At 31.6% G+C, this 25,942-nt stretch overlaps 2 protein-coding genes and 1 long non-coding RNA gene across 7 annotated transcripts in view; all 3 read right to left on the bottom strand.

Moving 5' to 3' along the window:
- Positions 1–18,960, bottom strand: part of Pde8 (Phosphodiesterase 8) — a 235,178-nt gene extending 216,218 nt beyond the window's left edge. Inside the window, exons 1-2 of one of the 2 annotated variants that reach the window (XM_076411372.1) lie at positions 18,681–18,960; positions 2,380–2,599 (exon numbers count right to left, since the gene is read on the bottom strand). In XM_076411372.1, coding sequence (XP_076267487.1) covers positions 2,380–2,551 — 172 coding nt within the window. In that variant the 5' untranslated portion in view covers positions 2,552–2,599; positions 18,681–18,960. The remainder of the gene's footprint in view (positions 1–2,379; positions 2,600–18,680) is intronic. The other variant, XM_076411374.1, reaches the window with a different exon arrangement.
- An 869-nt stretch (positions 18,961–19,829) lies between these two features.
- On the bottom strand, positions 19,830–20,871 carry LOC143200514 (uncharacterized). Its single transcript, XR_013006739.1, has 2 exons — positions 20,247–20,871; positions 19,830–20,189 (listed from the first exon to the last, which is right to left on the bottom strand). It is a non-coding gene; the product is annotated as an uncharacterized LOC143200514 (long non-coding RNA).
- A 1,935-nt stretch (positions 20,872–22,806) lies between these two features.
- The window catches only part of retn (retained), a 265,375-nt gene continuing 262,239 nt past the window's right edge, over positions 22,807–25,942 (bottom strand). For all 4 annotated transcript variants that reach the window (XM_076411354.1, XM_076411356.1, XM_076411355.1 and 1 more), the window contains exon 9: positions 22,807–24,436. In XM_076411354.1, coding sequence (XP_076267469.1) covers positions 24,315–24,436 — 122 coding nt within the window. In that variant the 3' untranslated portion in view covers positions 22,807–24,314. The remainder of the gene's footprint in view (positions 24,437–25,942) is intronic.

Below are 25,942 nucleotides of genomic sequence, written 5' to 3'. Positions count from 1 at the left end.
ACATATGGATATTACGGATGCACCCAGATACTAGAGGAACAGTTACTTATACCGAGACTTTCGGATTCCAACTGCTGGACAGGAAATTAATAGGTTCGGAACAAGATCATAAACAAGAAAAAAAACCATGCGATTTTATTTAAAAATGTAGGTAAAGAAATTAAACTTTTAATCAGCCTGGAGTATTTATTGTCTTTGCATTATATATTTCACGTGAGAAATATGCAGCGATTAAAATGGAACTAACCATATAATTTGCATAGATGGAATAAATAGCATAAATAAAAAAAAAAGTAGTTATCAACAGTAAATTTGCAACCATTTTAAACCATTAGTAAATATTGAGGTGATTTATTATTCATTTATTATTCCGTTATGTTTATAACATGAAAATAAAGGAAGATCATGTATACTTATATTTGATGCTTTACAGACTTTTTGATGATATACAGAAAAACTGATACTTTTTTTAATAATGCTCGGTGGTCAGTAATTGTAAAGTGGGTGTGGTAATTTGAACTTATCAAAATTTTATTGATAGTTGAAATTTAATTTAAATTATAATGAATTGAATGAATAAATTTTAAAAAAATGTCCTGAGAGTTAGTGAAAACAACTTTTAACAGGTCAATTGAAATGTCTCCGGCCTTCAAGGGCGATACACTGTTTACTTCGATACTATTTTTGTAGTACGACTTGTGCTTTGCTTCAAAATAGGCCTCAGTTTCGGAGATCACTTCTTCATTCGATGAAAAGTTCTTGCCAAAGAGAATTCTTTTGAGATCTCAGAACAGGAAATAGTCGCTGAGGTCCAGATCTGGAGAAGACGGTGGATGAGGAAAACAATTAGAAGCCCAATTCATGAATTCTTGCCATCGTTTTTACTGACTTGTGACACGGTGCGTTGACTTGGTGAAGCAGCACTTTATTTTTCTTCAAATGTGGCCTTTTTTCGGCAATGTTGTCCTTCAAACGATCAAATAACGCTATATAATAGTCGCTGTTGATGGTCCATCCTATTTGAAGGTACTCAAGGTTGCGCATCCCAAAATACAGACGCCATAATCTTGCCAGCCGACTGTTGCGTTTTCCGCGCTTTGGGGCGGATTTATCGTGTACAGTCCATTGGGATGACTGTCAATTGGAGTTCGGAGAGAAATGATGGAGCCATGTTTCATCTATTGTCACATATCGATGCAAAAACTCGGGTTTATTGTGCTTGATCATCTTCAAACACTGCTCCGAACCATCAACTCGTCGTTTTTGGTCAAAAGTGAGCTCGCGCGGCACCCATTTTGAACAGAGCTTTCTCATACCCAAATATTCGTGAATGTTATGATATACACGTTCAGTTGATACCTTTGGAGTATCTGCTATTTCATTCAAATTCAATTTACGGCCTTTCAAAATCATTTTGTGAATCTTTTAATCTTTTCGTCGGTAACAACCTCTTTTGGCCGTTCACCGTCTTCGGTGCTCATTTCAATACGTCTAAACTTAGCATACCAATCCTTGATAGTTGATATTCCTGGGGCAGTGTCCGGCATCAAGCCCAGTTTTTGCTTCAACTGTATTTTTTCCCCTCAAAAAGCAATATTTTATCAACACGCGAAATTCATTTTTATCCATTTTTTTCGCAATAACAAAAGTTGCTTTACTCAAAATGATATAATTCACAAAGTAATGAACTGACAGCTGTCAAATTTATACACCCATCTTTTGAGGGTTAGGGCTAACTGAAAAATATATAGATTTAATTCTAGCAACGCCATCTATGTGTCTGGGCGTGGACTTTTCAAATGACCTGTTAGTAACATATAATTTTCAAATTATTACCTTTACTCTTATATGAGACAAACATGATTAATTTAATAAATTGTAGTCGAATTTCGACCACAGTAATCGTCACTAATAATTGTTAATAATCCTTAACATTGTTCTATCCAGAATACTGAGAATTGTTAAATAAGAAACCCAATTTTCATACATTTATCAATATAAATAATTATAATTATAATATATAATTATAATGTAATAAAATAATAAAAAATAATAAATTATAATATATAAAAATAATTATAAAATAATAAAAATCATAACTGCTGCGAAATTAGGTTTCTTTTTTATATTTACATTATTTAAACTGGTTCAAGTCTGTCAAAATAATACGCTTTTTATTCAATAAACTTGTCCATCCAAACATATCGTAAAAGACTAGGAATTACGTGTATTTCTTCCATCGTACAAAAAACAACGTCACGAAAAAAATATTTCGAAATCATTGAACAGGCTTTTTCAATTTCAAATCCACTACATCATTTACCACTTGCTATTATAAGGAATATTTAGCTTTTAAAAACATATCACGCCAAAACTTACCTCTAGGGATGCTGTTAATATGAATGGTGGTCGTAGTTGTGGTGGTGCTAGCCGTAGAAACACTGTTCACTTCCAGCGCCTTCGTCTTGATCACGCTCTTTTCCGCTTTATCCAGGCTGGCAGAACTGCCCTTGTGGATTTGCTCCAACAAAGAGCTGGGGGAGCAGCCCATGCCAGCCTCCACGTTCTACTCCCGTTCACTATCGCTCTAGAAAGATATCTGAAACAAATATTTATTTGAATACTTGATATCCAAAGTATGCCGATCAGTACCTCGCCACACACTCGAATAAATATCACCAGAGTTAAATAATAACTAAACAACTACAATGATTATAGGTAGTGATAATTGAGGTGTCTCAGGTCAGTTAAATTCAACCAAAAATACAAAATAAATAAATGATATCAATGTATACAGGTATTAAATAACAAGATACCTAAAAGGATATCTAAGAATCTTAGTACAAATTAAGATAAACTAAGAGTTTCTTAATCGATATTCGAAATTTTTATTTTATAATATGAAAAGTTCTTGACGATATGGTGGATAAAAAAATTTCTTATATTAATCTGTTAACTTCGCTGCTCTTTCAAAATTCTCAGACTACACTCAAATTGATTTAAAAATAATATTATTTAAAGATAATATTTCATAACAATGTTAATACTTTATATCTACAAAAAAACGACAGTGCAAAGTTCAAATTAATCACAGAATATTCAGAAAAACTACAAAAGAACAAACATATACCTATTAAGAAATAAATAAAAATTAATAAATCACTAACCAGCATTTAGATACAAACGTTTAATGTCAATTTTTTGTTTAAACATGGATAAATCACTAATCGATCGTAAATCAATCAGCTATGCATCAATAATTATGTCACCATTCATTGATTTACATTGATAACATCCGCTGATGCTAGAAACTGATTTAATTTTAATTAAATTTATTTGTCATTTCTTAAATTAGGTATAGAAATTATTTCCTCATTAATTTATTCACTATTCCTTATTATACGATCATTAAGAGGGTAGTAGAACCTCGGGTAGAATAATATTATATATATATATATATATATATATATATATATATATATATATATATATATATATATATATAGATGACAATATGACCTTATATATTGGATCCATCTTCTGGTATCTGGTATTTCCTGGTTCCAGTCCAAATAAACGCTCGTTAGTAAAGAGGATACTTTAAAATATATAAAAAAATAATGGGTGAGTGATCTGAATAGATCAAAGCTCTTTTCAACCCAAGATATCACATCGGTCAAAAAAATATTCTTCCAGAACCCACCAACCTTCGATAATTTTAATTACAGTGTCTAAGAAAATTTAATCGCATAAACGAAGAATGAAGAAATGCTTCGTTATTTTAACCGACGAAATTCGTTAATTAAACGCGCCGATTCACTATTTCACGACTCCACCTTCCAAGATGGGCTTCTCCGAAGAAGGATCCCAGGTAAAGGATTTACCGGTAGATACGATTTAGCTAATACGATGTGTAATTAGAATTTACGTATTTACGTACATTTTGAATATGGCCCGAAATTAATTTTCTACCCCCTTTCAGGTCTTACTAAATTGGCCGGAATTGTTGTTAAGGTCTCCGGTTAAATGAAGCGGCAAATATCCCAGTCCCGGTCGACATTCTTTGATATGAATGGCGAGGCCAGGAATGTTAAATAGTCGAATTGCTTAGATCGTTCGATAAAATGATGAGGATTCTTTGAAAAGTCTTTGATCGCGAAATGAGCAAATTTTAAAATTTATAATATGTAAAAGTTTTTCAATTTCAAATCAGATAATCAGATAGATATTTTATACCGCAAATTAGATGTATAATATAATATTGTTATAATAAGAAATAACAAGAATGTTTGTTCTTTGGAACAAACAGGAATAAAGAAACAATGATTGAAAATAAGGAACTTTTCAGGCCCCAAGGGTCTGCTCCTTGGTCTAGATGGTTTGACAAATATTTCAACTAAACTAGAAAAGATCCCTAAGCGCACTGGGAATCTAACCCGTGACCGCCGCGTGTGAGCTAACGTTCTAACTATTCCACCATAAAAACAGTTATTTGCCATGTGTCTCCGACTTCTCATATTCTACGAATAGTGTCTTAAAAGCAAAACTTAATGATTTTTACACTTCCAATTTTTCGTCACATCAGTCCAGCAATAACGTTATAGACAATATCTGATTATTTTAAATAAAAAATGAAAACTTCATACGTGCCTTTGAAATTTGAGGTTTTCCATCGTTTTCGAAATACACTATTTCAAATAAAAAAAATATTTTGAAAATCAGTCTATAATAGACGGACAAATCAGTGAATATATATTAAAAAAATATACATATAGTGGCGAACATAGAACCTCCTACTTTTTTGAAGTCGGTTAATAAAGGGACAATATATCTATCTACTCAATATTGGAATTAGCAGTTGTTCAGTCCACATTAAAATTTTCAAAAAGAGTTAGAAGTACAAATATAATATTTTTTCAAAGTAAATTGAGAAGCTTTAGACCTGAAAATTATGTTTATCTCCGCAGATCCTTTTGAAACAGACGAGCCTCTGCCTTCAACTTCCATCTTTTATCTATCTTCTATCTCAAGTCATTTTAATTTATTGGCAAAAGTGTGCATGTGGAGTTGTTAAGGAGAGAAAACAATGTTATAAATAAAATAAGATTTTTTCACTTTTTTTTGTAAATTAATGCACAAAAACGAGTTTGTTTATTTAAATGAATAATATAAATATATATAAAATGACAGATCAAAGATGTAAATTCGATACGTAATGACTTACTAAATCGTATCGACGCAACTGATTATTGTGACAACTGTGACCCAACACACGACATATAAAATTTATATTTATAATTAACTATTCTGTTTTTCGTCTTTGATTATTGTTGTCATTTTCTTCCTTCTTAATTCTGATGCTGGTTTCTGTTCTCACTCTCGACACTTGACTGTTCTGTTGACTCATTCTGTAATTCTGTTCCGACTGTCCCTTTGCTAATTATGATATTCTGTTCTCAGTTCTTTAATTCTTTAATTATCATTAATTCTAATTCTTTGACTATTTTTTTAATTCTGGTTCTTATTCTCGATGCGTCGTGTTTTATCGTCGAAGTTCCACCCTCAGCTTCCTGGTGATGACTCAAGAAACCTTTTTTTACATCCCGATTCGTTCAGAATTTCGGTGAGACCAAAACTCTTCCAGCTAGGAACTTCTCACGCCGATGGAACACGTGTGTTACGAAAATTCGACGATCTCAGAACTTCTTGAAGTTGATGGTTATAGCCACCATAAGGGGTCTTCTATCAGGTCCAACTTCTTACGCGCTTCATCTAGCCGTTACCTGAATCCCCATTACCGGGAACATTCCACAACGAGCCAATGAAACATACTTTTTGCTAGACACGTATTTTCTGTTTACTCAGTGGCTTTTTTATCTTAGCCTAGCTTCATCAGAAATTCGATACAATGCGATATTTTATATTGTCTCAAGACACTTGAAAGAATAGCAGCAAGCCGAAAATGACACATATGCAGGACCGCAATATTGTAATGGGATAGCTAATTAATTAGTAAGTTGTTTAAATTAATTAATTACTGCTGTAAACTTACCTCTATTGCTACTCTAACTTTCAAACGCATTTTTCTCGAAAATATGTTTTCGAATTTGTGCACATTCCTAGCACTTAGAATTTGTAACCAATCGTGATGAAACTTTACACATATCTTCTTTACATATATAGTTTATCTGTGAAGTAGAAGTCAAGAAAAATGTTCATTTTTACTAATATTTTAAAAAATAATACTTCAATCTGATATTCCGAAAAAAAATATTAATTTTCGTTTCTTGGTTTGAATCTCAGTTCACATAGAAGAGATGATATTTCAGATGACAATTGTGGCCTCCCAAATGTACACAAATCACCTACCTAGATGAAGACACACAACACGCGACAGGCCATATCTTCATTACGTTATTAAAAAAAAACTTTTAAAAATCAGTTTAAAAACTCTTACGTATACACGTAAAATATATTATCAAAATATAAATAAAGTAAACGTATTCTTAATTAGCTAAAAAAATTCATAAAAATGACCCGAAATACGCCGTAATACATATGACGGGGACGACGACAACGATGCTTATGAATATTTTTAGAATATATTGAACACTGATGGATATCAAAATAATCAAAATACACGCCAGTTCGACAACGAAATCCTGGATTTTTTTCGACCGCATCCATATATATAAAGGTCGATTTTTGTTTTTATTTTTTTTTTTAACCAGCAAACTACATATGGCAATCGGCCAAAGGCTATTAAGTAATGCCCACGAGAAAAAAATATACAATAAGCATATCATTTAGTTTAGAGTTAAAATGTATCGAATAGCTTAGAAAATGACGTTTCTATTTTATTACGTCATATATAGTAGATGACCAAATCATTAGAAATAAATACCTCCATAAATGACTGTATTTTTAAAAGGTTATTTTATCTTAAATAAGTACTGGTATCACTATTATTATTTTTGTGGCGGTGGCAACACAGTATACGCGCGTCATTTGTCAATTGTGTGACGTTACTTCTTACTCATTGTCCGTTGGCGCCCTGCAGTTTTTTATATAATACCACTATGTATAATAATACTATTTTCAACTGAAATCCTGACCTAAGATTATTCATTGTCAGCACCCGATATATAGTCTATCCAAAGTTATTTTGTACATACGTCATCAAGATGTATCGCCTGCCGCAATTTATAAATTCGTTTTAGAATCTGACAATATTTTCCTTTTCATTTTATTCTAGTTAAAAAGACATATAATGCTGTCTTATAAGTACGAACGTGTAACCGAACTAGCCTACCAAAGTCGTCCGGCTGTCAAACGTATACAAAATTCTTCAAAACGCTAGCGATAAGAGATCAGTTACTTTGAACAGGAATGAGATAATGGAGGCCTCCATCTTGCTAGCAAAATTCGTTAGAGAGGTAAGTATTTTTAATATTAATTTACTGCGATTTTTATTGAAAATATTTTTAACATGTTGCAGCTGCACTGCATATTAGTATGAATATGGTCACTGAAACATCTCAAAAAATTAAAAATATAATCAAGATCAGCTTGATGTTAGCTCTATCAGATAATGAATATATGAAATATATACAAACAGTGAGTAGTTTTTCAATACAAATAAATTTTAATGCAATTATTTCAAAGGAAACTGTTAGTCTAAAAGGTATCGAATATCGAGAGTATCGGATTTTGCTTTTAAAAGAATACAATTTGTAAAAGCATATAATAAAATAAAGAAAGACTTATTATATCAATTTATGTATTTAGATGAGACATGGATATTTCAGAAAGGGACCAATATACCCAATGGTCTCTCATGGCAAGATGATGATAAAAGTAGTCTTATGGCAACAACAGTTAATGGAAAAAGGTAAATATTGTAAAAATAATTGATTAGGTTTTATTAGTCATAATATTTAATGCTGAAAACAGGAATGGTTAATAACACCTTCGGTTTGGATGAACTTTTGGTTTGGAGATATATTGAAGAAGAAATTAACAAATTATGGAATTGTGAACAAATGTTAGATAGATTGGAAATTAACAGCTTAGTTATTCACTTGAATGAAACTTTCTGAATATGATATGATGCATTGCTACCAATTTCAAAGACAGGGCGATGACAGTAAAAACAAGTAAAGGTGAGTATATAATTAACATATGAGAACTGCAGAAAATGTTATTGTAGAGTGTAAAAGATTTATGTGCACAGATATGTGTGTAATTCTTCAGAATATATATGAGTATTTGGCTAAAATGTATCAGGAGAGAAAGAATAATAACTGTTTTGTAAATATGCCGAATGCATTAAAGAGAATGCAATGATTAAATTTAATTTTACGAAGAAAGATGTATACTGGTTTTAAGAGAACAAACGAAGAAGAAATACAGTGATATTAAAATGTCTTTGCAAGGAAACACTGTAGCGAAAGACACAAGAACTAAGCGTAAAAGATGAATATGCACTCTAACGAAAGTGAAAAATATTACTTGGATATACAATTGTTAATTAGGTGGTCACAACTTACAACAACATTAGGTGATACAACTACAAATGCGCCTAAAACTCTAACTCATAGATGTTATAGAAAAGAGTTCAATGTAAATATAATGAAACACAACCCTAACCTACATGCTATTATAACTGTGTACTTAATTGTAGTTTTAAGTCCTTCGATAATATATGCATTAGATTTACTATAATGTTAAGATAAATTATATTTGATATGCGTGTTTCTGTTTAATTATTTTATTTAAATTAGAATATTGTTGTATGTTAAAACCAAACTGAGTTGATACGGCAACATTGCGACGTTTTGATTTGTCACAAATTTAGATGACGTATATACAAAATAACTTTGGATAAACTGTATATATAATTTTTTAAATAACTTAGTATTAATATAGGTTAACTATCTTAACTTTATTATTTAATTAGTTCCATTGCGAAGGCATCATTAAAAATATACTGCTGGTATAAAAACTAATCAAGCGAACAACGGTTGCAAACGTTGCAGGATTTTTACTACTAATAATAAAAACAATTAATATAAAGGTGCGCATATTAAAATAAATTTTATTTTTAAACATTTGCAGCAGAAGTGTGATTTACGATGTTTTGTTCGTTTGCAGTAGTTAAACAGCATTTTTGAATTTATGCTTAATAGCTAGCTGGTAATAAATGAATATAGAATTTTAATTAAAATGTGTAAGGTTAATGGAATTTAATATGATATTTAAAGTATTGAAAAAATGTATTATTTATATATTACCTAAGTCTTGTTGAAAACTTTTTTAATAAAGAAAAGATTTAATTATATAAAACCAGAGGTTGAAAATTAAAAAAGAATATTTTTATAATAATTACTCTTGAACTATGCCCGGAAGCGGACAAAAAGGCCAATTATTAGAGTACCGCCTATTAAAAATGATCAAAATGAATGGGTTCGACGTAACGATGTGAAAAGCTGAATTATTGGCAGAAGACAAATGATATATAATCTACAATAGATATAAATCCTGTTTATCAGTTATGTAGCTGTAAATCTGACTTTCCCAATGGAAGTTGCCACAGAAATTGACAACAACCTCAATACTAAAAAGGCTCCTGGAATTGATGATATTACACCTAGGTTATTAAAAAAATAATGTTGACATATATATTTAAAACCTGTTTGAGACCGAACCATGTTACGGAATGTCTTAAGGTTGCTCGAATAATGATACTTAAAAAAACCTGACAAACCAGCAGAACAAGTTGGATCTTACAGGCCTATTTCGCTACTGGGGTTATATGCAATTGTGACTGCAGAGCAATTGACAATAGTTACGCGGTAACAATTTGCTCATCTTACAAATCCCAAATGCCAAACCCGATCAAAAGCTTGTGAGAGATCCAGGAATATTGCAGGGCAGTATTTTTTTTCCTCAAACGCTCTTTCAATAGCCGCAGTTACTTTATGCACTTGATCGATTGTTGAATGGTGATTTCGAAAACCAAACTGGAAATCTGGTATTGTTACCAAATGTTTAACACGTTTAAATATTAGTTTCTCAAATAACTTTGATATTGCAGGTAGTAGCGAAATAGGCCTGTATTATTCGACTTGTTCTGCAGGTTTGTCAGGTGTTTTAAACATAATTATTTGTGCCACCTTAAAGCATTCCGTGACATGCTTCAGCCTTAAACAGGTATTAAATATATATGTCAGCATGATGATTGCTTTTCGTGGCAGTTTTTTCAATAATATCAATTCCAGGGGCAACTTCCAGTGGAGAAATTAGATTTAGATCTACATCGAGTTGATAAACAGGAGATGTATCTATGGTAGATTCTATATCATTAGGTTGAAATATGTTAGCTATGTAACATTCTATTATTCTATTATTCCTATTCATTTCGATCATTTTTAATTGGCGGTACTCGAATAATTGGTCTTTTAAATCTTCGAGTTGTTTTCCATAGCGAATAATCTTTGTCTACTTGTGATCTTAAATGGCTTACATACTTTTGAATGCAATTCTGTTTATATTCCTTGATCTTTTGATTCGTCTGATTACTAATTCTATTAAAAGTAGTTTTGTCTGCAGCATTTCTGGTTCTGTGCGATACTCTTCTAACTTTTCGCCTTTCTTTTATCATTTCTCTAATATCGTGGGGGTAAAGTACTTCATATTCTGATTTCTCTCTTGCTGTTGGGGTAGCATCTTTTGCAGCTGACCGAATTTGTTCAGTTATATGTTTGGTTTGGTCCAAGATCATCTATAATTTTAAGTCTTACTTTTAAACTGATTTGTTCCTGCAGTATTAATCTGAATTTGTCCCAGTCAGTATATTTGTTGGTAAGATGAGGTTTTTTTACTTTTCTTAGGATTGTCGCGCCCAGTGTTAACAATACTGGAGTGTGATCAGATGTTAGATCGCACAAGCTTTCTGCTGCAAATCTTGGAATCAAATGGATATGAAGTGTTACATGTTTATATTCCTAATCTAATTTTAATTTTTATAGAGATTTTTGATATAAATTTTTCAATTATTGCGTTTTGTTGATGTCAGTCAGTTAAATGCACTTTTTTTTCGAATCATGTGGCGCTTTCCGTGCAAGAAAAACAAACGCATAACCAGCACCTGTCTAATGTAAATCAGAGCGAGAAATTTGGCGGTTCCTACGACATAAATTTATCATAAAAATGTAGGTGGTATATAAACACGAGGAGGATGAAAAAAACGCCGTTTCCCAACGATTCCACACCGATAAACACTCTAAAATTAGCGTGCCATATTGAAACGTCTATCAAAAATTTAATCAGTTCGTTATATATTATAAAAAATATATCTGTAAGACCTCTGACGTTAACAGATAACTTCCAAGAAAAAAAACGCATAATCCATTACACGATAAACGATTTTCCAGCCAGGTCGGGCCCGTTTTAATGTAATTAAGAAGGTTACGAGCCAATTTACACTTTTTTATTTCACTCTAAAATAGAAACAAGTAAATAACGTTACCATAGCTCCTGAAATATATTAAAGCTGGATAAAGTTAACACATTCTGCAACCAATCAATGATTTACAATAAATGTCATAAGCTACGAAGACGGTCCGATAAGTATCGCCACTAGATGGAGCCACCATCGCAATACACCTTCTCTTTCTCTACCTACAGTGTATAATCGGTCATTTAAAAATTAACCGTTGATCCAGTAAAAACAAATAATCTAGAATATTGAGATTTTGTGACGCATTAACAAGTTCATTACAATAATAATTAAATTGTTATGTTATTCTTAGTATTGTAACATACATCGATTTTAAAATATGGAAGAACAAAGATAATTACGGAATGTAAGGTTAAGTTTTATAAAGTTAGAATATCCAAAATATTAACTACCAAATTTATCACAAAACATTTTCAACGACATCAAACAGAAGTATTATGTCAATATGCCAAAATGTCATCCCGATATAAAACGATAACCAAGAAGCAAACAAAAAAATTATTGTTTTTGTTGAAATAAAAATGTCGTTGAATAATTGTATACGAATTGACAGAAATGTCAGTAACCAAATGACAACACTAATTTAAAACACCAAATATAAAAATCAACCATTGTATTATGGTTTTGTTTTAATTGCTTTATCAAAACCATATATTATCATAACAAATAACTTGTTTTTTTTTTACCGGAAAATTTGGAAACAAAACATTAAGAACAAATATTTATTAAAACGTCGTTCTTTTAAAATATTATCCATGATGATTGATGCACACTTTCGAGCTAAAGAATACTACGAAGTAAGCTTAACACAATGCCGAAATCAAAAAGACAAACCTCGTACTAAAAAACGAACTTCTGCTTATAACAAAAACCAAAGCAAGCCACCTCTTATTAATTTGTTTCTTTTCTATGGCGGAAATCTTGAACAGGATAACATTTCATTAAGGAAAATTGGCCACATTATTACATTTTTTATTAGTAGCTTAAGAGTTGCGAGTTTTCATTCAGCAATATTTTTAATGAGATCGTCTTAATGGCTCCAAGCCATTAAATTAAATAACATTTTTCTTTACTTTGATATTAAACGAGTACATTCATATTTAACCTTTAATATTTATCTTAAATACCATATTTATATACAGAATAAACGCTAAATATATTAGGTAATAGAGCATTCCGTTTTTCCCTCCAATAATCCAGTCCCACAAATTCATTGTTATTAAGAATGCATTTAAGTACAATTCAAAAATGTGAGGTAAGAAAAATGTGAAGCAAAGAATGTGAAGAGAATAAGTTGTAGGGTAACCATTCTTAAATGTGACATCCAAGATAAATCCATAAAACCAAACATATTGCTTTAAAAGTGTTCAATCATTTTCACACAATTTTACTATTTTATTAATTAATCAATCAATTTTACTCACAATACCTTTACAAGAAAAATACGTGTAGCTGATTAATGTCACAAGAAACTACCTGAAAAACTATCTGAACAGTTCAAAAATGTCTTTATTGAGAAGTCGATATCCTCGTTAGTTTTATAAGTAAGGTTTGATATGTTAGTTTAAGATGTAAGGTTAAGAAACAGATTTATTTTAAAGATTTAACTTTATAAACAATATTGGAGAAATGTCTTGCGACGTCCACTATCTAGATGACACTACCATCACCTTTTGGACTAATTCTATTGGTTCGTTTGAATAGCTATTGTAAAAGCCGAACTATCCTATTGATTCATTTCAGTTCTATTGATTATATTTCGATTGATTCTTTCTCCGGCCTGACACAAAGATATTAAAACTATTATTAAAACTAAAAAAACTATTAAAACAATCAACAAAATGATTTTGAATGACCGTAAGTTGAAATTGAATGAATAGCAGACACTCCTTTAGAGTGTATCTTTATATCAACTGAACGTGTACATCATATCATTCACGAATATTTGGGTATGAGAGAGCTCTGTGCAAAGTGGGTGTCGCGCGAGCTCACTGGCACTCTTGGCAAGACAGTAACAAAAAAGTGTAAAGACAACAAAAATTGATAGAAAAAGGTAAAAGTTACAATAGCATTGGATTAGGTTTTGTTGATCATTATATTTGTTAATAATTAATTGCAGATATATTGCTAGTCGGGAAGGATATTCCATCAAAAACTGTTCGGATATGTGGAAGGAAGCAATATCGACCATAACACATTGGGTTTGGATGAACTCGATAAGACATACATACATCGTGAACATGTTTTAGACAGATTAGAAGCTAACAGTTTAGTGATTGAATTGGACAGTGAGTCGGAAAGTGAAAGTGACTGAAGGAAACTTTCAGGATATGTGAAAATGCAGTGCAATGCTGGAAATTCCTGAGACAGAGTGATGAGAATGGATGAACTAAAGCTATGCAGATCATTAATTTAATATAACTGCAGAAAATGGCATTGTAGCGCATGAAAGATTTGTGTGCACAGATTTGTAATTGTTCAAAATTAAATATGAGCATTAGGTTAGAACGAATGAGGAGAGAATGAATACCAAATGTTTTATAGATATGGTAAATGCATTAGACAGAATTCAGTGATTAATCTTATGAATAATGGTGTACACAGACAGTAGCAGAAAAAATAAAATATACAGTGATACCAAGATGACTTGACAGGTAAACGCATCGAAAGAAACAAGAACTAAACGGAAAAAGGATGCTCTCGAATCAAAGTAAAACAGGTTTCTCAGATATACAATTGTTAATTAGGTGGATTGGGCCTCCAGGGGGATACCACTACATAAAACGGGCGACTAGGAATAATACTCTTATGGGTGGTGTCGAAAAGAGTTCAACGTAAAAACAAATCTAACCTACAAACTATTATACCTGTGTTCTTATTTGTAGTTTTAAGTCCTTCTATAATATATGTATTAGACGTACTATAATGTTAAAATAAATTAAGTTGAATAACATTTTTGTTCAATTATTTTATTTAGAATAGAATTTTCGTGTATGTCAAAGCCAAACTGAACAAAAACTCGATGTTGATGCGGCAACATTGCAATGTTTCGACGTCACGAATATCCATGACGCATCACTAAAAAAACTTTGGATAGACTGTATATGTATTGATATGTACTATATTAAACGAAAACATCAAGAACGGGTAGATCCAATAATTATTACGTCTTATTATGACGAGATTTTTTCACCGAAAAGGCACAACATAACCGACAGCTATTAATGGTACAATGAAGCAACAAGATAGTTTATCGTGTGTTATCGTATATAATCCCCCCATTTATTTACGAGTCGTATATTAGCGTAGTACACATTCGTAAATTTGCGTGTAACATCGTGAAATCAGTGAGAAACTTTTTATTTACCGATCGTATTATATCAGAAGATTTAAACAATTAAACGCTAATTGTTCGGGTGATATTTTTTTTAGTTCGGAGACAAATACCTCGACAGTACTGGATACACGTGAGAAATATTGACTTTATTATGGAGATTGCAATAACATAAAGCAATTCCCTTTCCCGTTTGGCACTGTTTCGACAAAGTGATAATAAAATTCGAGATATGTTATGAGAATATAAGTATAGTATAGTATAGTCCTTTGATATTTACGAAAAACATATGTTTATTGATAATGGTTCTAAATTTAACGGAATTTTTAATTTAAGAGACACACAGAACGTCAGAGTGTTTACAGAAATTGGTTATTGGAATGAAAAACAAAGTGACGCCCGGTCTATCTTTTGTCGAAGACTGTTTAATCTATTTTCGATAAAGATTATATTGAGCTTCAACTAAATAAAGGAACCTGACAATATTATTCTTACACTATACTAGGTTGTTCAAAAGATTCGTGAAAATGAAATGAAAATAAATTAAAACGGATTTACGCTTATTTATAGTTATAGTCTATCCAAAGTACCGGTGAAGAAGGGTGTAATGTTACGGTTCATTCTAATTAATAATTGTACATCCAAGTAATATATTTTGTTTTCATTAGAGAACATATTTACCTTTTTATGTTTAGTTCTTATTTCCTTCGTTGCTGTGTCTTCTTGTCAACTCATTCTGATATCTATATGATACATGTGTACATTTTTTTGATAAAATTACGTTTAATCACTGCATTCTCTCTAATGCATTTGCCATATCTGTGAAACAGTTAGTATTCACTATCTCCTCGTAGATTAAAAAAAAATGCTCATATATATTCTGAACAATTATAGTCATATCTATGGACATAAGTCTTTCATGTTCTACAATAGGATTTTTTAAAGTTATCCTATATTAATTATATACTCACCTTTACTTTTTTCCACTCTCATCACCCTGTCTTGGGATTGGCAGCATTAAATCATAATCCCACATCCAGAAAGTTTCATTCACTCACTGTCAAATTCTGAGCAAGTATTCAAATCAATAACTAAGCTGTTGATTTCCAATCTATCTAATACTTGATCAAGATTCCATCATTTATCAATTACTTCCTCTGTATGTCTTATCGAGGTCCAGGGAATCCAAAAATGTATAGTTTTCCTTTAATTTGAGAGATCTTAGATTTACTGCCCACACTAATATGCAGTGCAGCTCCAATACAATAAAAATATTTCCAATAAAAACCCCAGCAGCTTAATAATTAATAGTATCAATACTTACCTCCCTAACGCATTTTACTGTTAAGGGCGTATTTGGGCTCGGCATTATCAACCAGAATAATCAAAAATATTAAGCAGCGATTTGAAATTTATTAAAACAAGCAAAGCGCCAAGACGTTTGCCTGCTTATACGTCTTATCACGTACGTTACGTTTTGAAGAATATTGCAGATATTTGACAACCGAACGTCTTTTGCAGGCTGATTCGGTTACATGTTCAAACCTATCAGACAACATTGTATCTCTTTTTAACTGGAATGAGAATGAACATATTGTCTGGTATTAAAACAAATTTACAAACTGCAATATGCAATACATTATACATATTGATGATGTAAGTTCACTGCTTCATTGGATAGACTATAAATATCAATCTACCTCACAATCAATTTCAAATCACTTATCCCAATAATCCTCTAATGTATACATTCCAGAAATTACGCAATAGGAAAGCGCAAAGTAATGTTCGAATGCAGAAAATCTTACATAGGAGAAACTGGGAGAATGATAAGTATAAGAGTCAAAGAACATCAATGATGTGTGAGGTCTGGACGTACTGCCTAGTCAGCCTTGACTGAACACTGGATGGATTCAGTTTGATAAAATCGACGTCTTAACCACTCAAATTGAAATTCAATATTCTTCTTCTTCATCTAGTCTTATAGATGCGATGGTAAATGATCCTACTTTTCTCGTAATTATTATGTCGGTTAATTTTTTTGTTGAAGTCTTGTAATGCTAGTTTTATCATCTGGTACATACCCCATCAGGACATATTTGAGCTGTTTCAAAATAAACTATGAATCGTCGTGATTTTCTATGTAGCTAAAACTCTCGGTAATACCTTTTTTAATAGAAGATGACATTCGACTGCACTTTAAGTCATGCGGCGAATACTGGAATTAAGCAAGGTTCAAGGCTGTTTTGAGAGAACACATTGAAAATACTTTAAGTCATGCGGCAAATACTGGAATTAAGCAAGGTTCAAGGCTGTTTTGAGAGAACACATTGAAAACACTTGTGTTTACATATATTTTAATCAGCGTTATACTTTAATGAAAATTCGAAGCATTAATATAGTAGAAGTACAATCTAATTTAAGTGTTAAAATGGATTTGAGTACTTAAACTGGATAAATTGGAAATAGGTTTTGACATTTCTCTACACATAATAACCATTTAATATTACTGAGTTAGTTATTAGCTAATTATGTAATGCCCAAAATTGCCTTTCATTAATTTTATTGTTTGATTTGAAGATGTCTTCTAGTGAAGCCCATGAAATATTTTCAGAAACCTACGGTGGATCTATTCCATCGTCCCTGTTGTAGGTTTCGTCGATTTAAAAGTGGTGATTCTGATATGAATGACGAAGAATCGTCCGAAGAAAGAAAGTTAAATTAAATTGGTAATAGATGAAAATCTCAAAGAAAGAAATCTCAACATTTCCAGTCAGAATGGACATGAGAATTATGCAGAATCTTGGGTAAAAGAAAGTGAAAGGCGTTTGGTCAGATGTAAAATACAGCTTCAACGGCGAAATCCGAAAGGCTTTTCTATCATATTGTGGTATCGTACGGGTGATGAATATAGGGACCTAATATCCCTGGCTCGAAGCGAATGCTCTGTATTTGGTGGGATCAGCTTGCTGTATACTACGAGCTGTTAAAAACCTAATGCAACCATCAATAGCGATCGCTGTCGACTAATGTTGATGCATTTTGGGTCTAACACTACACGAAAAACGGTCAGAATACGAGCAAAGACCCAACAATATTATTCTTCAGCATGATAACGCTCGACTGCCTGTCCACTGAAATCATAGTTGGAAACATTTAAATGGGAAGTGCTACTCTCCAGACCTTGCTCCTTCTGATTACTATTTGTTCTGGCATTATTTGATTAATGACCTGTCTGAGTTGCGCTTCACTTCTTATGAAGTAAATATTGTTAGTTGGGTCTGAGAGTCACTTATATATAAACATATATATACAAATGCATAAATAATGAAACGCATTACCAACGAACTCAAATATATTACATTATATTCACCTACGAGATGTAGACCGTCGAATTTCCCGATTGTATCATGTTGTTATCATGACATTATCGTCAACACCTCGCAATCCATTATAAAATCGATTCCCTATTTTTTGTTTTTCAGTTTGTTTGAAAATATTCGACCGTCACAGCGCTCTACCCAGAATCTGACGTCTACTAGCCAACGTGCGTATGCCGTCTTAACAAAAAACAAATAGCATTTTTTCGAAGACAACTAAACGGTCACGGATCTAAGTCCTGATAGTCGAAATTTACAAAAATTACCGATTTCTATTATACGCAAAGCAACACGCGGATTAACAAAACACAAACTTTAAATACGATATATCTATTTACTTTTCGGTTAGCAAGTATATCACCTGTACGATCTCGGTAGGCTTTTTATTGTTTTTTTTTACTTATCAGCCAACAAAAAATAATGTATTATACATAAAATACTGTACCTTATTCGCGAGACGAATCCTACCCAAGAAATTCACAGAAACACAATTCGGTCGGCTGTTGTTTTTTTTTGTTGCTTTTCGATCACCGCCCGACTCGACGTTGAAACAATTAATTTGTTGTTAGTGTTGTGACAAATCGACGTTAACCATGTTATTTTTTTTAATTGTTCTAATTGTATTAATCAGCGCGTGTGACAGAACGCTGTTTACGCGCACGGAACGAGCGTCAACCGGCCGAGGACGACCATTCGCTCCGTGAAGATTTACTGATTCCCAAAGCAAACTTTGAAAAAGCTGGTTCGTTTTACGCGCCCCTAACCGAGCGACAACCCGCGATTGCGCGGACCTTTAAGATCGATTCATAATAGATGGCGCGCGCAACATTTCAGCAACAACAAGCAACAGCTTCCTTTATCTTTGGATGTGTGGTTTTAGGCGGTCAGCGCTAGGTGGCAGCATCTATTCCATCAAAGTAGGAATGATCTATAGGAAATATTTTTGTTAGGTTAATGTTATTTTTACAATAGTTTGTTGAGGTAATATAATTATTTATTATTTAATAGAGAAAATTAGCAGCAGTTTAAATATCTTTTCTCTCACCAGTTGTGAAATGGTTTTTCCATATTTGATATGTTTTGTGGTACGGAGAGTATCAATAAGTAAAATATAAATATTTTTAGATTTTTATATAATTATATTATTATTATTCATTAATAGATATTAAACATATATCTATCATTCAAAAACATCTTTCTAGTAATAATTAAGTTACAAGCAAATTTGTCGGTCCGATCCGCCGCCAAGCGCTGTAAGTCGTGCGGCGAACATTGGAACTAAGCAAGGTACATGCGCACTACGAATTTAAACCAATTTTGAAACCTGTTCGGCATGATTGGTCACCGAATTCAGTTCTGATCATGCGCCTTTTCAATTTTTTATCGACATTCGCCATAAAGCCCGTAAATCCTTAAAATATAGTTTCATTTTATATTAATTGTTACAGTATATTTAATAACGTTTTCCGTTAATCAGATATATATTTGTTTAACTGATCTTATCTCTTGGTGTAATTAAACAATTGTTGAATGAAATTCTTTAACTTTATCTATCTTCTAATATATACTAATTAAATATTAAGTAGTGAAAAAGTTAAGTAAATACATGTTTATTTACAAATACTACTTTATACATTTATTTTAGTATACATTCGAATATGGGGAGGTCTCACAACAATTTTAATAACAATATTCTTTTTCATCTCGTCTTATAGATGCGATGGTAAATGAACTTACTTTCTCGTAATTATTATGTCGGTTATTTTTTTTGTTGAAGTCTTGTAATGCTAGTTTTATCATCTGGTACATACCCCGTCAGATCTTTGATCTCTTTCAATATAAATTATGAATCGTCGTGATTTTCTATATAGCTGAAAATCTTTGTCATACATTTTTTTAATAGAATATGACGTTCAGCAGCCTCTATGGTTTCAGGTGATGATGCTACGCCCTTCTGCTTTTTTAAAGACATTATCGTTAAACTCAAGGGTACTCACTCTACTTATCGTACCTCTGTTTTCCTTGTCTCTTCCGCTTCATCAGCATCTTGGCCACAAAATGGTGGTGTTTTTTTAGGACCAAATACCTCATTTCTTTTTTTTTCGATGTAGACTTGATGGTAATGCTGAAGATTCGCCTTCTTCAAAACGTTTCGATGTTTATTGATATACACTTTTCGACATTCGGTATGCATATTCACAGAGGTTAATTTATTCAATTAATTAATGTGAACTTCATTCCTTTAATACCTGCAGCTCTCAAGACTTTTAAACCGCGCATTACACTCGCAGAATCATCTTCTGAAAGAGACTTATCACATACAAAACACAAGTTAGTCGTAACTCTTAAAATGAAACATCCATTGTTGCCAATATGTAGTTTGAAACCAACGAAGTAAAGTGGTTAGTAGAAAGTAGTTAACTCTTCTAGCAAACTGTCAGAAGCATTGAATTTAACAGTTGTTTACAATGAGAGTTACACCTAATGTTAAAATTTGTACGGTAGCTGAAATGTGCAATAACAGAAAGCATAAAAAATTCCTCTCGTGTAACTGGTACAGTATTCGGTATAGATTGCATTATGATCTGAGGGCCATGTTTTTTCTTTGAGAAAATAGATTATAAAGTAAAAATTTTTTTGTGTTCAAAAAATTGATTTGTCGCCTTTTACTACCTTTATTAAAAATATATTCTATGTTGTATGCCCGTAACTTATTAGAAATCCAGTCATTTTAATACAGTTTTAGAATTACAGTTACAAAAAGACTATAATATTAATTCTCCACAAAATAAACAAGAGTCCTCTGTATTTCTACATTTTATTTTCTATAGTTTCTATTATCTCATTATAGGAAACTGTAATTAGATACAAAACCATATAGCTTTTTACTTATATTTAGTATTAACATTCGAGAAACAATTATTTTATAGAAAAGAAAATTAGAAGAAATAAAAGTCTAGATAACCGTACAGGTATCTATAATCCGTCCTCCACATTTATAGGAATCTGTACGTACTTAGAGAATTCCCTGTGTAGATGTCGCCCTCGGGTATTATTTAATATTTTCATAATTAAGAATCACTGGCCTATAATTTTGAAAAATTCCCGGTTTTTAGTAATAATTCGGCAACCATTTAGGAAACAGATTTTTGCAAAAAACGAAAGTTGTGAAGAAAAAATTAACGTTAATACAACTAAAAAGATTCGTAGATAGTCATTCTAACAAGCAAATTGAAAATGACTTGTTAATGTTATTATTTATCATTAGTCATGAATATGAAGAAGAAAAAAGTAGAAGTAATAGGGTATGAAAGCAAAAGTTCTTAAAAATGTATATTTTGTATCTTCCAGATATAAAATGGTATCTCCAATCTTGGTGCTAGGTCAATTTCAGTTTATAGAATAAGTATTTCTATAATCTGTTACTGGTTACTATAAAATATTCCTCCTAATTTGATAAATCCCAATAAAATTTTACAAATTTATTTATTTAGTTTTGTAATTCTACCCTTGTAATCTCTAAAATGTGTATACATCGTTCTTTACTTAAAATAACAATAAAGTTTACATACATATTACTTTAATATACTTAAATGAATTTTTACAATTTGGCAAATTTATTGGTCTTCATGTCTTGTATGATCAATTTATTTATGAGCTGACTTGGTGGCGCAGTGGTGAAGGCGACGGGACGGTCCTCCTACTGTTACGATAGCCGCGGGTTCGAATAATGCTGGGGCATGGTCGTAGATTTATGTTTGTGGTTGTTTAGAATTTGTGAATGTTTATGGCAAGAGCAAGAGTCACACCAGTAACTAGAATGAGTAAGACCGGATGTCTTCTGAGATGATTTCTAAAGTTGGTCACTCGCCAGTCGGTAGGCTTAATGCTGAGGATCGTGGATCGGAGCCCACGTTAAACTTTAGGCCCAGTCCAGATAAACCCATAGTTGGTAAAAGAAGACTTTAAAATATATTTAAAAAAATTATATTTATGTTATTACAACAAACAATGGAGTGGTTATACACTAGACTAATTGTTGAACTATATCAATGTCTAAATCAAAAATATATTCAAATAAAATCAGATTAAGATATTAACAACGTTAAGCTCAAATACTGTAACAAAATTGTTCAACAACATTCTTCAATAAAATTTTTATATTTTTTAAATCAAATAACCAAGTAGTTCATTTAAAAATGTCCTTCTTTCTTTATTCAAACATGACTAATACTCACTAGTAAACACTCAATATAAAATAATAAACTTAGAAAAAATACTGACCGACAAGATTAACTTTCCCACAAATTCAATAAAATTAGCTCCATCTATGTGTTAAGCCCGAGACTTTTTAGTCGATATGTTGACATCCACAAAAATAACTTCTAAATGATGTTTAATGCAATGTCGTCCGTGCCTAGAGCATCAAATAACGTTAAGAATCGGTCGTATCTGCGTAGGTACTAAAGTTGGTTCGAATTTGTAAACCTGTGTTTTTTTTTTATTTATTTGAGTGTGAAATCCAGAAGGACTGGACAGGTCAGGAGTAAGGGACTAATCATACGACGATATCGATCTTTCAATACAACCTTTTTATTGATACTTCATTTATTTACAGCGCTACAGTGAATATTCGCAATTTTTTTCTTTACTTACTTTAAGAACCAAATTAAATTTACCAACGGTAGGAATATGAAGGAAATACCAAATTCCCTGAGAGTAATCAATCAGATTATAATCAAAGTAATGCTATACAAGTACAAAAATTAACATTTTAAGTAATAACTGCCTCGAACTGATGTAAATACCATCGCGAATGACAATGCTACTTTAAAAAAATATTTTTCGTAGAATCTCAACCCTATAACTCTAAATATCCTATGTACCTAATATTGCTAAGTAATAAAAGACTTAATATAAATTACATCTCGCTTAATAAATAAGAACTCACAGAAACAGTAATGTTTACATAAAATAACAGTCTTTTTTTGGCAAATATACAACGAATTCAAAGTGGTAAGTTTGTAGATGGGTCTTCAAATACGATTCCTCTTTTCATTTTTAAGCAGTGATGTCCGCAATAACAAACCTGCTATCAGAAAATGTACTATATATTTCAAGATCCATCATGTTCTAATGATAATAATGCTAAAATACTGTTACTATATTTAAGTTGATTAATGCATTTTTTACAATATGACATTGACAACATCACCTAGTCTCGCTAGATTGTATTCTTAAACGATTTTGTCACAAATCGGGATCAATGTGGATCATACTATTGTACCGCTTTGGTTTGCATTTAGTACGATTTCAACGATTCGAGAATAAAAACTATATTTACTATACTTCCGTCCTGTATTACATAAACTTAAAACACTAATAAAACTTAAGATTATAGAAGTTTTAATAATATACAATTTTCGGAAACTGATTTTTTCCCCTATCTCTGTTTCTCTCGCACATGCATCACAAAGAACAATGGGATATTTACAAAAAAAAATCAGATTACGCAAACTGGCCTGCAACTGCTCCAAATGAACGAGCAGTTGGAAATCACATCTTTGAACATTGAGAAAAAATTGAATAGAGAACAACAAATAAAATGTAAGATCCCATCGAGAAGGCTCCTCTTTCACAATATACAATATATATAAAAAAAGATATTTTATTTTATTTTAAATAAATAATATAATTTTCATAGAAAAAATCTAACAAATAAACATATCAAATAAACAACCAAACTAAACCAAACCAAATATTAATGATAATCTCTCTCTCTCTCTCTCTCTCTCTCTATATATATATATATATATATATATATATATACAGTTTTTTCATCTCATTCGCCTTTAAAAAACTGTGAGGAGGATGAACATTAGGGCCCTTTAGATAATTTAAATTCCATACTAACGAATATATATATATATATGTTTAGGATCTCCACTTTATTTTAAAATTTTAAAATATCCACACTCATACCTAAAAAATCAAAGAGCTAAAATAAATATAAAAAAGTGTCCCAAAACTATTAGAACTGCAATGATTTCCTGTTCGTTCTTCTGTCGTTCTCTTCTTATTAAGACGCTATCGCTGTATGTGAGCTGCTTTGGGAGTTTTGTGCGAAAAGGACACCTTGGTATGTGATACCGTTTATCTCCATGCATACCATCAGTGAGTTATCGCCACCTCGAGTATCACCTGTAAAATAAAACAATAAAATCTATAAACTCCACCTACAATTTTCCTTCAGAACTCATCAATTAGCACGTCAAATGAAACAGCCAGTGCACATCACAGATTTTTTTTTTTTTTTTTTTTTTTTTTTTATAATTATATACATTGTTACTAGTCGTTGCCGACTAACCTACAATTTGTCCTTATAATAGCTTAAATCTAGGTATATATCTAATAGGACTCATCAGTCCTACATAGTCTCTAACATAATAATAATTGTTTTAACACTTTGAGTTTTTTCTAATGCACCTCACTGCACTACACTACAACACACTACACAAGTTCAAATGGTTTGGTCCTTTTGAGTCTGCGTCCGGTTTTGGTGTTGTCCAAGAGTTGTAATACTTCGAAATTAACATGAGAGTGAAGTCTCTCCTCATGTCTCTTTGCAATTCTTTTAATTTCTTGATTGACAGTCGGTATCTGAAGATCTCGATGTAAATAAATGGTCCGGTAATATCTGGGTGCACCTACGATGCTTTTTAGGACTTTGTTCTGGAAAACTTGTATTAGATTTATGTTGCTTTTTGCGGAACATCCCCATAATTGTATTCCGTATGTCCATATAGGTTTTAATATTTGTTTATATAGAAGTAATTTATTATGTATAGTTAATTGAGATTTTCTTCCAATTAGCCAATACATTTTTCTATATTTTAACTCAAGTTCTTTTCTTTTCTTTTTGACATGTTCCTTCCACCGTAGTTTTGCATCAAGTGTCATTCCGAGATACTTAGCATTATTGCTGTATGGTATGACAGTGTGGTTTATGGTCAATGGTGTAAGCGCGGCCTGTTTATAGGTGAATTGAACATGCACAGATTTGTTTTGGTTAATTTGTATTTTCCAGATTTGGGTCCATTTATTTATAGCGTCAGTAGCCTGTTGTAGTTTTCGGGTTGCTTCTTCGCTATTGTTTCCGACAGCAAGAATAGCACATCACAGATGACGTCTAATAAATAGTCTATTCAAAGTTTTTTTTAGTAATGCGTTATGGACATTTGTGACGTCGAAACATTACAATGTTGCCGCATCAACTTTGAGTTTTAGTTCAGTTTGGCTTTGACGTACAAGAAAATTCGAATCTAAATAAAATAATTGAACAAAAATGTTATCAAATATATTTTATTTTAACATTATAATATAACTGAAAACTACAGTTAATTATACAGCCACAATAATTTATAAATAAGAGTTAAAACCTCTTAAAACTATTGTATTAAAGAATTTTGCATACGTCTGACAATACGACGCAAAATTATTTAGAATATTAGTTATTATTACTACAGATTAAAAACCGACAAACGTTATTTTAGGGCTTTGATTATTTTGATAAATTTTGAATCCCTCCGTAATATATGATATCATTTCGTTTGAAAACTGCCGAAAACAATACATAGTCAGGGTCACAAATTGATTGCGGTTTTAATAAAATATTTAAAAAAATGAACGAGATAATGGATCGATATA

This window comes from Rhynchophorus ferrugineus, unplaced genomic scaffold (assembly GCF_030347505.1).
Source record: "Rhynchophorus ferrugineus isolate W39M unplaced genomic scaffold, kcgeb_rfMv2 rfM8, whole genome shotgun sequence".
Lineage (NCBI taxonomy): Eukaryota > Metazoa > Arthropoda > Insecta > Coleoptera > Curculionidae > Rhynchophorus > Rhynchophorus ferrugineus.
The sequence above is the reverse complement of the archived record's forward strand: the minus strand, read 5'-3'. Positions and strand labels throughout refer to the sequence as shown.